The following is a 13941-nucleotide window of genomic DNA, read 5'->3' on the forward strand; positions in this document are numbered from 1 at the left end:
CAAATGCATAAATTACTCCCAAGTATATATATGAATGTATTAACCTCCAGGAGGGAACCAAAAGAATCCACTTCCAAAGCACCACTGAAATGAAATAAACACAATTCTCTGGCACAGGGCAGCTGGGAATTGGAAGGGAAAATTAGCTCCAGCACCCGTCCACATTCTAGTACCCCTTGCCTTTTCTCCAGCTTATCTAGCTCCTAAAACTATTTCCTTTCATGAGCCCAAGGTGAGAGCTCTCTCTGGATGCTGTCTAGATGGTAACAATGCAAAACAGCACGCACACAAATTCTCTTCGGCTTCCCGCTTCTGAACTACATGTTACAAACTGTCTTTCAAACATACTGTGCTCTTCAATGAAAAATGATCTGAAGTATGGAAATGCTAGACAAATTTAAGAAGATTGAAATTATTGGCATATATCCAGCTATCACAAGTCCCAGTATTTTTATAAATCCCCACAATAAACCTTAGAGCACATTCTGATTAATTTGTCTTTAAAAGTACACACTAAGTGTACCAGAAGAGGCTGGAACTCGTATGGTATTACTTAAGTACTATGTTGTTTCAGTAAAAAGGTCCTTAAAAAACATCCCCCCACCCTTGTCTTCACCCTCAACATAAGAACAACAAAAGGGAAAAATGATTAAAAGCATTCTTGCTGATAAACTGCAACTCTTGACTAGGCCCTTCAGATGAGATATTCCACCATCTCTGCATCAGGCTCCTGTCCCAGGATCTGAATGGCAGCTTTTCTTTCCAGAGTATTGCAGTGGAAAACAGGGCCATCTGAAAGGAAATAAAGGGTTGGAAAGGATTTAGGGACAAGGTAAAAACTCAGATTTCTAGAAATAGCTTTAGAGCCCCCATGAAGCCAACGGCAGAGGGGATGATGCCTGCCACCCCCCATTATTCACCTGAGCACGGACTTCTGCTGGGAGAACCACCTTTACTCATTCCCATTCCCACGCCATGCCCAAGAGTCATTTCCAGACTCTGCCATTATCTCTTCAGATTAGTTCCCTTTACAACATGAGAAACCCTTTCCCATTGACCCACTGTGGCGGGAGAGCAGGCGCCAGCAAACAGATCGATCATTGCAGACGGGACTGAAAGTCCCCTGTCAGGGAGGAAGAAACATTACCCGTCTTGTCTGGATTGCAGGTCAGACTTGGTATAGACAAACGACGTGGTCCAGAACCGGCAGCTGGACTTGCAGGAGCCTCAGACGGACCCACAGCTGGAGCTGAAGCCGGAGATGGAGTAGCAGCCACAGTCGGAGCTGGAGTTGGTGCCTGAGTCGGAGCTGGAGCAGAAGCTTGAGCCGCTGCTGGAGCCGGAACCGGAGTTGAAGCTGGAGCTGGAACCGGAGCCGAAGCAGCTGGAGCAACCTGAACAGCAGCAGCGGCAGCAGCAGCAGCAGCGACGGCAACAGCAGCGGCAGCAGCAGCAGGAGCAGGAGTAGGAGCAGGAGCAGCAGGAGCAACAGCAGAGGCAGCAGCTGGAATCTGAGCAGCAGCAGCTGGAGAAACAGCAGCAGCAAGAGCAGCAGTTGCTGGCGGTGGGGTGGCAGTGGCAGCAGCAACAGCTGGTGCAGCAGCAGCAACTGGAGCAGCTACCATGGTGGTGGTGTTGGTGGCAGCGGTGGCAGTATTGGTGGCAGCATTGGCAGTGATGGCAGCAGCAGTGGCGGCAGCAGCAACTGGAGCAGGAACAGAGATGTGAGCAACAGCTGTGGTTTTGTTCGGTTCCGTTCCCCGTTCTGTTTGGGTGCTGCAGTCTCGGCTGCCCGTCTTAGAGTGAGCTGAGAGCAGGGGAGTTGAGGGCGGCACCGGTGAGGGTGTAGAAGGGATAGATTCCCCACGGTAGTCTCCACCCAGAAGGATCCCTGCAAAAGAAAAGAGTGAAAGAGGTTAGAAAACTGTAGGTTATACAAATACAGACCTCTGATTTCCTTCTTCCTTGCTGGAGATTCAGGAGAATTCTGCACTGGACTCAAGTCTAAAATCCTTATCATGCAAGAATCCAGTGGTCAGGAGCCTCCTATCACAGCTAAAAGTTCCTTTCAAATTTAGTGGATTCCTTTGGTTCTCATTCCAACCCCCAGCACAATGAATCAATGTATTAAAGCTTTAAGTGTCCTGGTATCTGTTTTCATGTATTTTCCCAAAAGTGATTGATTTCTACCAAGTCGTCAGAACACTTCTCCACAGTTTCACTTATAACCAATACCATCCACTATCAGACAGGTAGAAAGGATCAGAGGGAAAGAAGTCTGTGGTCATAGATGAACATGATAATAACTGTGTAATCTAAGGTTCGAAACACGATCATGGTCCCCCAAACGCCTCCTCTAGTCAAAGGACAGTGCAAGTGCCAGAGGGCCAAGAAAGGTATTTGGAACAAAAAGATGGAAAATAAAAAAAATATATAGCTTGCTTCCTCAGACTTGAAAAATGTGCCTTGTGGTAGCCACAATACTTCTGGGCTTTTGATGAGTGGAGAACGAATGGAAAGAAAAAGTACATTCTGTTCTCATCTCAGAACATTCTGGTCACAAAAACCTGCCACCCGGCTCTAGTTAGCTTCCCTGGAACTCCCAGTCCTCCTATTATATGGGAGGAAGGAACACAGAAAAAATTGGGAATTTTGGCATTTTGAATGACATGAATGGTGCATGGGCTTTGGACAAAGACAAAAAGGTCCCGCCAGGACAAAGGTCAAATCTGAGAAATGATTAGAGAAAACTGAAGCTGTCTTTCTTCCCAACCAAAGAGAACTCAGGATTCTTCTAAAGCCTTGGCTTCTATCAATGTTCTCTCAGCATCAATGAAAATTGAGTGTGGAGGAGCTGCTTAGTGTGCAGTTTTCCTCTCAGGAGGACAAAACCTGATCTAGTGTGTCTTCCTCTCTGGAATCTGTATTATTAACCCCTTTCCTTGCTACATGGACGGCTATCTAAATAGGGGTTCCCTTTATTATTTTTTTTAATTTATTTATTTATTCAAGCACTGGGTACAGTCAGAAGCGCGGGAGGGTGAGAGAATTCACCAGAGCCAGAGCGGGGAGCAGAACGGGCAGACTGACGAAGTACACTGCTGAGGGGAGCAGCGGGCGGCAGGAGAGGTCTGCGCGCCATGTGGGACCCTCGCCGGTGGCCAGGGATTGAACCGGCGCTGCAGAGGCTGCGGGCAGCTTCGCAGCCCAGCGCTCAACCGCTGCGCCACCAGGGGAGGCCCAATCAGGGTTCCCTTTAAACGTGTCACTTTAGGGCCTCCCCGGTGGCGCAGCAGTTCAGTGCTGGGCTGCGAAGCTGCCTGCAGCCTCTGCAGCGCCGGTTCAATCCCTGGCCACCGGCGAGGGTCCCACATGGCGCGCAGACCTCTCCTGCCGCCCGCTGCTCCCCTCAGCAGTGTACTTCGTCAGTCTGCCCGTTCTGCTCCCCGCTCTGGGTCTGGTGAATCCTCTCACCCTCCCGCGCTTCTGACTGTACCCAGTGCTTGTATAAATAAATAAATAAATGTTTAAAAAAAATAATAAACGTGTCGCTTGAATTTTCCTTATTCACTGTCATTACCCAGGCTTCCCTTCCAGCTCTTGTCATCCCTCTTCTCCTCCATGATGGGCGTGCCAGTCAGGGTGGAAGAGTGGGAGAGCAAGCCTGATCCAGCATTGGAAATGGACATCAGAGACTTTGCTGGGCGCATGGACGAGAGCTGCTCTGTCTTACTTGGCTCTTTCCGGGAACGCTGCTGGAGCACTTTGATCATGGCATCCTTCTCAATAATCTGGGCGTGAAGGGTCTTAATCCTAGGAGGCAATGACAAAGAACATATAAAGACCGATTGTCACCTCATGTTCAATTCTCACTGCTGACATGAACTTGAACTTCCATTACCGTTCCAACTAAAGGGTGGTCTCCTTATTTCTGAGCTGGAAGACACAGGATGAGTGTAGTACATTTTTAAAATGCATTTCTGCACACTTCAACGGATGCAAGAGCATCCAGACGTTGTTGCTTAAATCTTAAGAGGCCAAAGTAAAATATCAGCAAAAAGAAAGACCACAGTGGGTGCTATAAGTGAAGAATCTGAGTCACTGGAAGTGATGGACTCAATGAGAACATGAGTACTTTTATGAATGGGGCACAACTTTCAGGTTTAAATAAACGTTCATGAGTTTACAAGAGACATCAGGTATCCTACTCCCCTATTTGAATGAATGTTCCTTTGTGGAGCACTCTGCTGTATCACAGAGTTGAGGTGCAGTGCTAGAAAGAAAATCCTAGAGTGTAAATGCCAACAATTCGGTTCTGGCACAGAGCAGATGGAAAAAAATCACCAAGGTCAATGGGGAAAGTAATGCTACTCAGAATTCCAGAGTTCATAGGAATCAGCAAGGCAAAAGTCGTCACAACTCAAATCCTAAGTAACAGATTGGCAGGAGTGCAGGGGTGCAGAGGTTGGGGATGGCTGCAGTATCAGGTTTCCCAGCCCTGAGTGAAAATGTGTACCTTTCTCTGCTGGCATATCTGGTCTCTATACCAATTTTTTAGATCAACCATAGACTAGATCAACATTTTACCTGCCCTCCATGTCAAGGCAACGCTTGTTGGCCATCAAGATTTCTTCCTCTTCCTTCTGGATGCGAGCCTCTAGAGCTGTATCATAGCTGGTGTTAGGAGAGTGGCTGATGACTGTTGTGTCCCTGAGAAAGAAAATAGCAGCAATAATGATGGGAAGGCAGCAAAATCAATGAATCCTAGTTCCCTCCTGTGTCAAAGGTATTGCTGGAATACCCTAACCTGGGAGCAAACTCATCAGGAACATTGGTTTCTAAGTGACATCCTGATAAGAGCTTCCAAGATCAAAAGGGTTCAGCTTTCAATTCTAGAAGAGATTACTGATATGGACATAGTTGTAAAAGTCAGTGAAGTTCTATGAGATGCAGACAGGTTTGCCTTCAGAACTAGACAGACATTCTCCCAAAGCCTGCTGGCAGAGTCCCTTCAAGTTTTCAGATCATGACCAGGCAGTAGGAAGATATTTATTTTATATTTTATATTATTATTTATATTAGATTTCCACTTTATTCTTATGACAGTCATGAAGGGGATAAGGAAATCAGCAAATGTATTGTTACAGACAATAGTAGCTATATCTGAGTACTAGAAACAAACTGTAGATATGTCAACAGGTAGCACCAGATAGGGCATGTGAGCTGAGTGAGAAGCAGGAACTTTGCGTCAAAGCCACCTGGTTCCTATCTAACCTACATCTGGAACATTCTAGCACCAAGTTAATGAGTCTACTCCAAATAAGTGACTATTCTCGGCCAGAGTTCCAACTGCATGAGGGACCATCATGTTTCAACTAAACATGTCTCAGGACATTAAGTCAAAGATTAATTAATGAGGAGAGGACTGAGTGTGGGAGGGGAAGGGAAAGGAGAGGTGAACAGAGAAGAGGGGAGGGGAGGGGAGGGGAGAGGAGGGGAGAGGAGGGGAGGGGAGTGTCTAGCTCATGGGCAAGGTGGCTGTCTACACAGCACAGGAAAAGGAAATATGGGAATCCTATATTTTCCTGATAACTCAGGTCATGCTTCTTTCATTTAGCTCATTTACAACTAAGAGGGAAGAGAATGGAGAAAACTGGATCCTATTTGAGTAACTTAGACCGAAAGAAAAAAAAAGGATTAGGGAGAATATTGATGTAATTATATTGCTCTTAAAGGAAATCAGACAATGGGCCTAGAAAACAATGAACTGGCACTGCTTCGTTATACTTCCTATGAGAACGAGGATCTGTGGAAGAACTCCAGGCATATTTTCTGCTGGCAGCTAGCTTTGTTCTCTTAGCTTAGAGTCTGTGACCACTTACAGACTGTGACCAGTACTGAGGAGGGTGAAGGGGCAGGGGAATGAAGAGGTGAAAAATTGGTATTAAAGCTGGAGAATTCTGATGAACTTCTGCAAAATTACCATTTCCCAAAATGTTTGCACCTTATATGCAAGGCTGAAATAATTTATGTGAACAGTGCACTAGCTGGACAGCAAGAAGAGAAAGGACTATAGTGGTTCTCAGCATGTGCTGTGTTCAAAATACTTCAGTTTCTCAGAATTCTATGCTTCCCCTGGGGCAGCTCACTGGCTTGCAGTCCTACTAGGGATAACTTCTGTGCTGCAGAGTAACCAAGAGGAAGCAATACGGAGTAGTGCTAAGAGCACAGGACATATCCTGTGATCCTATGATCTACAAGGCAGTCATAGCCCAGCTTGCCCAAGTTCTCTGCCTCTAACAAACTCTGAGTCCAGGAAGTCAGTTAACTGTGCTAAGCCTCCGTCTCCTCATATGCAAACTGGAAAGGGTAATAGTCCTTGTACCTTGTACCTCATGGGGTAAAATAAAAATATGCAGGTAAAACACACAGTGCCAGGCACAGTAAAAACAGTCAATAAAGTCATTATTAAGAGAGAAATGTATAGGCAGAAAGAATAACATACAAGAGAATATAATTTGAAAGAATTCCAGCTCTCGGTATCATGATGGAGGCAACTCCTGTAGTGCAGAGTTGCAAAGTGATGGCTGAGGCTTTGGAGCCAGGCCTCGCTCAAAAGTGCATGGTGTCTATGGCTACTGGGGACTTGAGCATAAGGTTGTCACTGGGGGAGCCAGTGCTGGCTTCCTGCCAATTTCATTGCATAAAAGACCGTTTTGGGGACTCAGCCCTGCCAGCTAATTGATATGGAAACCGTGAGCTCCTCAGGAATGGAGCCTGAATGTGGGGCACTTAGTGAATTCCTACAGAAATGCCAGGATGGCCTTCAGTATCAATATTCCTTCTTGCAGGCTGGGGTTGCTAAGCCAATGGCTTGAGCAAAAGCAAGAAAGCAGTTTGAAGGATCAACTTGACCCGCTCACTTCCAACAATCTGAGTCTACCCTTAAGCTCATCAGAAGGATGCTAGGCCTGAAAGCACGACTTGCAACCCCCAAACCATATATCCCTGAATTTGACATCCTCCATCTCAAATTCTTAAGTAAACAGTTTCTGGCAACAATCAGCTTCTCTCTCTTCCTCCTTTCTCCAACAAGGTTATTCCTATCACATTACTTACACGGCTTTCTAGAATGTCGCCCATGACCTCTTAATTAAAATATCTAGTGGCCTTTTAAACTTCAAGTCCATCTTTTCCTATAGGTGGCATTCTCTTGTTTATTTAATATGTGAACTCAACCATGAGCAGAGCACCATGTTTGAAGTTACTGAGAGGCTGCAGAGTGGAGAGACATGGATAAAACTAGTCCCCGACTGCAGCAAACTCATAAGAAGAGACAAAAAGAGTAAATAATTAACTATTACAGAAATGAGTTTGGACTTTATTCCAATAGGCACTGCAAATTATTAAAGCTTTTGAAGGGGGATGAAATGATCCAAGCTGTGTTTTAGGAAGATAGCATTATCTCTTGCTGAAATGTGATGGGGGGATTAGCAGGGCAGTACACTGGAATCAGGCAAACCAGTCAGAGAGGTTATTGTAATCATCCCAGCAAGAGATAATGATAAAATGAACCGGTGAAGTGGCTAGGGAAATGAAAACAGGCTACAGGAGGGAGAATCACTGGAACTTGGAACCTATTTAAATGTGGACATTAGGGAGAGGGAAGAATGAATTAGAACTTTGTTGTTTCTAATTCAAATGTCTGGAAAAGATGGCAGACTGCTCGTTTTCTGTGATAGGAAACCAAGGAGATTTGGGGGGAAATATAATGGGTTTTGCTTTTACTTACAATGGAGTCAAAGTGTCTTATGAATGGTTATGTGACATCTGAAATATGTTGAAAATTCTAACCTCCTCTCAGAATTATTGCCTGAAGCTATAGTAGAGAATAAGATAACTGAGACAGAACATAAAATACAAAAGCTGAGGAGGTGATCAGCTTCTGTCTTCCTATTTCCCTTTCTTCCTTTTTTCTCAATTACCTCTGTCCCCCCCAAAACAAAACATTGTACATTCCGAGAAAAGCAGCAACCTGACACAGTAAATGCAAACTGACCATCGTGTGTGTTATCTTTTTTTATCTACTTGCTGCTCTTCAGAAATAAATTCACCATTTATGAGCTGAAACTAAAAATCTGCATTGTCAGATCCGTTCTTCTGGGACTGAACTCCTACTTGATAGTAATTTTCCTCATCTATATTAAGCATCTAGAAAGGGCTATCTAGGAAAACAATTAGTGTGGAGCTCTAATTCAGGCCATATTATTGTGATTACTTTTAATATATCTCAGTGACTAAACAATAAGTCTCAAAAAGCATCTCATGTACAGTTAATAAGACCTATGCCACCACTTTTGAAATCATTATATCTGAGAGCAGCAGAGATTAGTGGTTAAGAGGTCAAAAATGTAGATTTAAATCCTGCTTCTTCTGCCATTGGCAACTGTGTGTGATTTTGTACAAACTATTTAAATTGTCACTGTGTCAGGTCCTTCATCTGTAGAATGTTGAATAATACTTAAAGAACTTTTGTGAGGATAAACAATAAATGTCAATTGCTTAGAAGAGCAGAGTACCTTTTATAGTAAGCACTACATGTGCTTGAGAACATTCTCAGCCTTTTGACCAAAACAAACATTTGAAGTATCATATATTTATTTTAAATAAGTCCAACAGTCATCAGTTCATTTTCTATATGGGCCCTCTTAACTTTTCATCAATGAGTAAAATTCACGTAGCCACACAACTGACCAGAAACACAGCACTGACCTATCTGATGTCTAGGTGCATCTGAGGATAGAGGGCAACACCAGCAGTTTCCATATTGATTAAAATACCTATCCCAGACCCTTTAAAGCCAACTCTAGCTTTTCATACCCTGATCTTGTCTTCATTTGAATAGCAATGATTTCTTCCATTGACAGCTTTCCCTCTGACAAGAGGAGCTCTTTGAATCAAAGAGCTGGAAAGGGTATATAAATAGATCACCTAATAGGTCTTCTCGCCTGAGAAAAGACAGACCATGGCCCTTTCTTACATTTAAAAATCTGTATTTTATTATTCACAATGGCCCCAAACCGGAAACAATTAGAATACCCACGATCAAGTGAATAGGTAAGCAAACTGTGGAAAAGCCATACCATGGAACACCACTCAGCAATAAAAGGGAATACATTGTTGCATCAAATTAGATGAGCCTCAAAATAATTATGGTAAGCTACAGAGGTCAAACAAAGATTATATGCTATATGACTCCTTTTAAATAACATTCTAGAAAAGGCCAATTCTCTCATTTTATAGGAATTTGAACACAATTTCTCAATCTCTCAATTTCTCCTGTGGGGTGGACTAACAGGCATGCAAAGGGTACACTATCCAGACACAGAATGTTTGCCTAAGGGACAATCATAAAGTGTTCCCACTAGGTGGGAACTGGCTGCTGTTTATCATATTAAATGATAAGCATGAACAGTTTACTGAAAACAGTGATTGCATGGAAAATTTCTACCTGCTGATTTAAAGAAATATGATTTACATTAAACCTATCTTATGGGAGACAATAGATGCTGGAAATAAATTCATCTGAAAGGGGGGGTCCCCCAAAACTGAAACCCTTCCAGGAAGGAACAAAGGGGACCGTTTCTTTCCTGCATTTTGACCTAGAGTCTATTCTAAAGAGAATTTCAGCAGGAACTTCCCAGCTCCAGGAACCCTGGCTTTCTGACGTTTTCTCAGATTACACCTCTTCATGAGCTGCATCTTTCTAAGTTTCTGCCCAAAGATGACAAAATTCCCCCCGCATCTCCTTTTCAGTGCTAGGGTTTCATGAATTACCTCTGAGCAAACAGTGAGGACAGGTGTTTTCGTAGGAGCTAGCAGCTAAAGTTACACTTAATTCAACTTAATCTGCCTACTAACTCCTTGACCATCATCTAGCAGGGCTGGCTCTCGTTGCACTCTGGTAGTGTACGGGGATGCAGTGAGCCCACATTTCTCAGAAAACAAAGACTGGTAGGCCTACACCCATGAGGACCTCAAAATCAAGGCACAAGCGACTTCAATCTATTTCAGATTTACAGGGGATAGCTGGAGACAAGCAGAACACAATCAAGTAATGGACAATGTCTTCCTGGAGAAACCACCAGGCTACCTCCTAAGCAGTGACCTCCCTCTGATTTGGTACGAGCACTCAAAGGTAAAGGTATCTGCCAACCCCTCCACACTCACATCCCAACTGACAGTCTGACAAGCACTTCCAGGATCTGCTGGCTCACCAAATTTAGAATGGTAAAAATAACATGGCGGTGTTTAATGACTCTCTAGAGAGAGATCTATCTGGGTGCAATATGCTAGAGCCCACCTTAGATCCCCAATTCCAGACCCAGGCAGTCTGGATGGCCAGCAAACTATATCACCTTCTGATCTGAATTTACTTCTTTTTGTTGTTTCTTCCCTTCCCAACTGATGATTCTGAATGGCAGTCCCACAAACAAACTGGATAAGAACACCATTTCCTCCAAAGTTCAATAATTCACGTTCACAATGTCGAAAGGGGAACAAAGAAGAAGCAAAAGGTGAACACCCCAGGCCTCCCTGGTGGTGCAGCGGTTCAATCCCTGGCCAACGCCGAGGGTCCCACATGGTGCGCAGACCTCTCCTGCCGCCGGCTGCTCCCCTCAGCAGTGTACTTCATCAGTCTACCTGTCCTGTTCTCCACTCTGGCTCTGGTGAATCCTCTCACCCTCCCGTGCCTCTGACTGTACCCAGTGCTTGAATAAATAAATAAATAAAATCTTTAAAAAAAAAAAACTCTAAAATTTATTTTTTTTTATTTTTTTTTTAAAGTGCTATGTCTTTTTTTTTTTTTAATATTTATTTATTTATACAAGCACTGGGTACAGTCAGAAGCGCGGGAGGGTGAGAGAACTCACCAGAGCCAGAGCCAGAGCGGGGAGCAGAGCAGGCAGAGGGACCGAAGCACACTGCTGAGGGGAGCAGCGGGCGGCAGGAGAGGTCTGAGCGCCATGTGGGACCCTCCTCCAGTGGCCGGGGAGCAGCCGGGGATCGAACCGGTGCTGCAGAGGCTGCGGGCAGCTTCGCAACCCAGCGCTCAACCGCTGCGCCACCAGGGAGGCCCTAAAATTTAAAAAAAAAAAAAAAAAGGTGACCACCCCCTGCCACTTCCTCTCCCTTGCCAGGTGGAAAATGGTCGCTTACATATGAACTCATAAGTGAACTCATGGGCACAGAGAATGCGGCCTTCAAATACAGACCTTCTCTAAGGGCAGGGATGGATTCATGTTCAGCACCACCTCAGCCTCCCTTGCACAAGCCAGACGTAGCAAATGGCAGCAGCCGCCCCTGAGTGACATTTAGTTTCTAAGTGGCATTTCTCTGGAAAGGCTTACACTCCAGTCCTGGGCTAAACAACACCACCTACATATGTGACTGAAAGAATTGGTGGCCTTGGTGAGGGAGGTGTGCAGATGTCCAGTGGACCCCATCTGTAATCAGCCTGGCTTCTAGAGAAAGCTGACCTATAATTCCATTAAGTTCAAAAGCAAGATGAATTTTCAAATCCCTGACCGTGTGTCTCCACAGTTTTCAATCCCCCCATAACTAAGTGGGGAAAAAACACACTTAAGCCAAAACTGGGAGAATAACAGAATATTACAGAAAAAAAAACACTGAAAATCTATTAATAATAATAATTAATTTGTCAATCATTTCTGAATAGTAGCAGCTGCCTTTCTGTTCTCCACCCTGCACAGGCTCTTCTGGCTGTGACACTCCACCAACCAACCACTCACCGCTGAGCAGCTACGGTGGCAGCAGCATCCAAAGCAAAATGTCTCATCACATTCTCCTCCAAGTACTTCTGCTCCCACTTGGTCATATCAGCTTCCAGGGCGAGGATCCTCTCCTCCTTCTCACGCAGGAGCTCCATCAGTGCAGCAGCATTGTATTCTGAAATGTTGGTGGGCTGAGAGTTGCCCTGGCGCTGTTGGGGGAGATGTCAAGACACCCCATGTTAGAACCGCGGGGACCGAGTCCCATTCAGACAGTCCCCATTCTTGGAAAGGATGTCTGCCCGAGTTACTTCAGTTTGACTTCTGATTCCTCCGAAGGCCACAGGACTTACTATCATGAGCTGGAATTGCAGACGCCCTTGATCAGGACAGATGCCACATCAAATTGTGACTCAGCTCGGAAAGTGAATCAAGGGTTTAAAAACCTCTGTCCCCACCTGCCTGCCTGGTACACAATAGAAATGGGATTTGAAAGCTACGATTTGGTTCCAGTCTTGCCCCAGAATTGTATGTCCTTAACTGAATCAGACCACCTTCTCGGGGTCTTGAATGTAAGAATGTAAGAATGAAGTGGGAGATGGCTACATGATTCTAAAGGCCATTTCCACTTCTAAAATACTAGGATTCTGTCTTACCATGTTCACTTCTTACAGAGTCTACTGTTTCCGGGATTCATAGGAAAAGAAAAGTTGCAAGATAAGAGGCATTGAGGGGGGCCTCCTTGGTGGCCTAGGGGTTAAGTCTCAGCACTATCACCATGAAGGCCTGAGTTCAGCTGGGGAGCTAACCCACATATGGTGCAGCAGACCACTCCTGTCTTGCCCACTGCTCCCCTTAGCAGTGTATTTCAGTACATCTGACTGTTCTGCTCCCCACTCTCTCTCTGGTGACTCCTTTCACTCACACACATACACACACACACCCTATCTCTGGTAACACCCCAGTCCAGTTTTTCTATGCTAAATAAATAAATATTTTTAAAAAGAGGCATTGAGGATTTGGCTGGGATAGAAAGCTAAGGAAGTAGGCTTCGTCTACAAGTGGGAGGCACTTTGGAGCATGATCGGGTGAGGCAAAAAACTAAAGGGGTTGAGATGCAACCTATGAAGCTATTCGCAGCCACTGCAGCACGAGTTCGATTCCCGGCCAGGGAGATATCCACATGGTGCAGCAGAACTCTCCTGACTTGCCCACTGCTCCCCTCAACAGTGTGTTTCGGTCAGTCTGCCTGTTCTGTTCTCCACTCTGTCTCTGGTGAATCCTCTCACCTCCCACACCTCTGGCCTGTACCCCAGTTCTTGTATGAATAAATAAATAAATCTTTAAAAAAAAAAACTAAAGATGAGCAAGACTGTGGTTTTTGTGTCGTGTCAAACACCAACTGAAAAACAAGCAACTGAAAATAATCTCATTTTCTTTAAGTTCTCCTTACCTGCTGAATTCTGAGGGATTCCAGTTCCCTCTCCAGTCGTGTCCGGAGACGGTGCTCCAACTGCTCACGTTTTTCACAGGCTGCCTGGAGCTGTACAAGGGCCTGCTGCATCTTCTCCACCTTATCGACATACACCTGCTTCTTTTTCAGCTGAAAATCCAAATTGGGACAGTTGGGAGATGGAAGGAAAGAGAACAATAAGGAGGCTTATGCATCCCCCCACCCCCAATCCAAGGTGCATTTCATTTCTTCCTGGCCAGCTTTAAAAAAATGAATGGTGAGAAGGTCCTTCACGATGACTAACACACTGTCTTATAGTATCATACATAGACGTGACCAGCCTAGGCATTGGAGCGCCCTTTTAATCGCCTCTTCTGTCCCCCAATGACATTCCCATCAGTAGTGTCTGTCTTGGATGGCAAACTTTTAAGAGAAGATTTTTAAGGTTTCCATTAATGAATATCTTTATCTCTGTTCTTCTTCACTCTAAACTAGAATGTTCTGGGAGTAGGTATATCTTAATTTTGGTCGTTGCAGTAGGGAAATGTTAATTTAAAAAAGAGGGACTCTCTAGCTCAAAAATCAAAAATTTCATTTGATACAGAAAGGAAGCCCACCTCCCTATACAGCTGCCTCTTCTCTAAGTGAGAGAAAATGGCTGGACTGCTGCTGAAGGTACAAGGAGCTTAACATCGT

General features: G+C 44.7%; 1 protein-coding gene across 1 annotated transcript in view; it reads right to left on the minus strand.

Annotated features, from left to right (window-relative positions):
* Positions 1–694: 694 nt before the first annotated feature.
* Positions 695–13941, minus strand: part of AMOT (angiomotin) — a gene marked incomplete at both ends in the record, with an annotated part of 43135 nt that continues 29888 nt past the window's right edge. Inside the window, 6 exons of the mRNA XM_084258595.1 lie at positions 695–792; positions 1148–1891; positions 3581–3813; positions 4588–4710; positions 11814–12004; positions 13246–13395. Coding sequence (XP_084114721.1) covers positions 695–792; positions 1148–1891; positions 3581–3813; positions 4588–4710; positions 11814–12004; positions 13246–13395 — 1539 coding nt within the window. The remainder of the gene's footprint in view (positions 793–1147; positions 1892–3580; positions 3814–4587; positions 4711–11813; positions 12005–13245; positions 13396–13941) is intronic.

Source organism: Talpa europaea, assembly GCF_964194135.1.
Source record: "Talpa europaea genome assembly, chromosome: X".
Classification (NCBI taxonomy): Eukaryota; Metazoa; Chordata; class Mammalia; order Eulipotyphla; family Talpidae; genus Talpa; species Talpa europaea.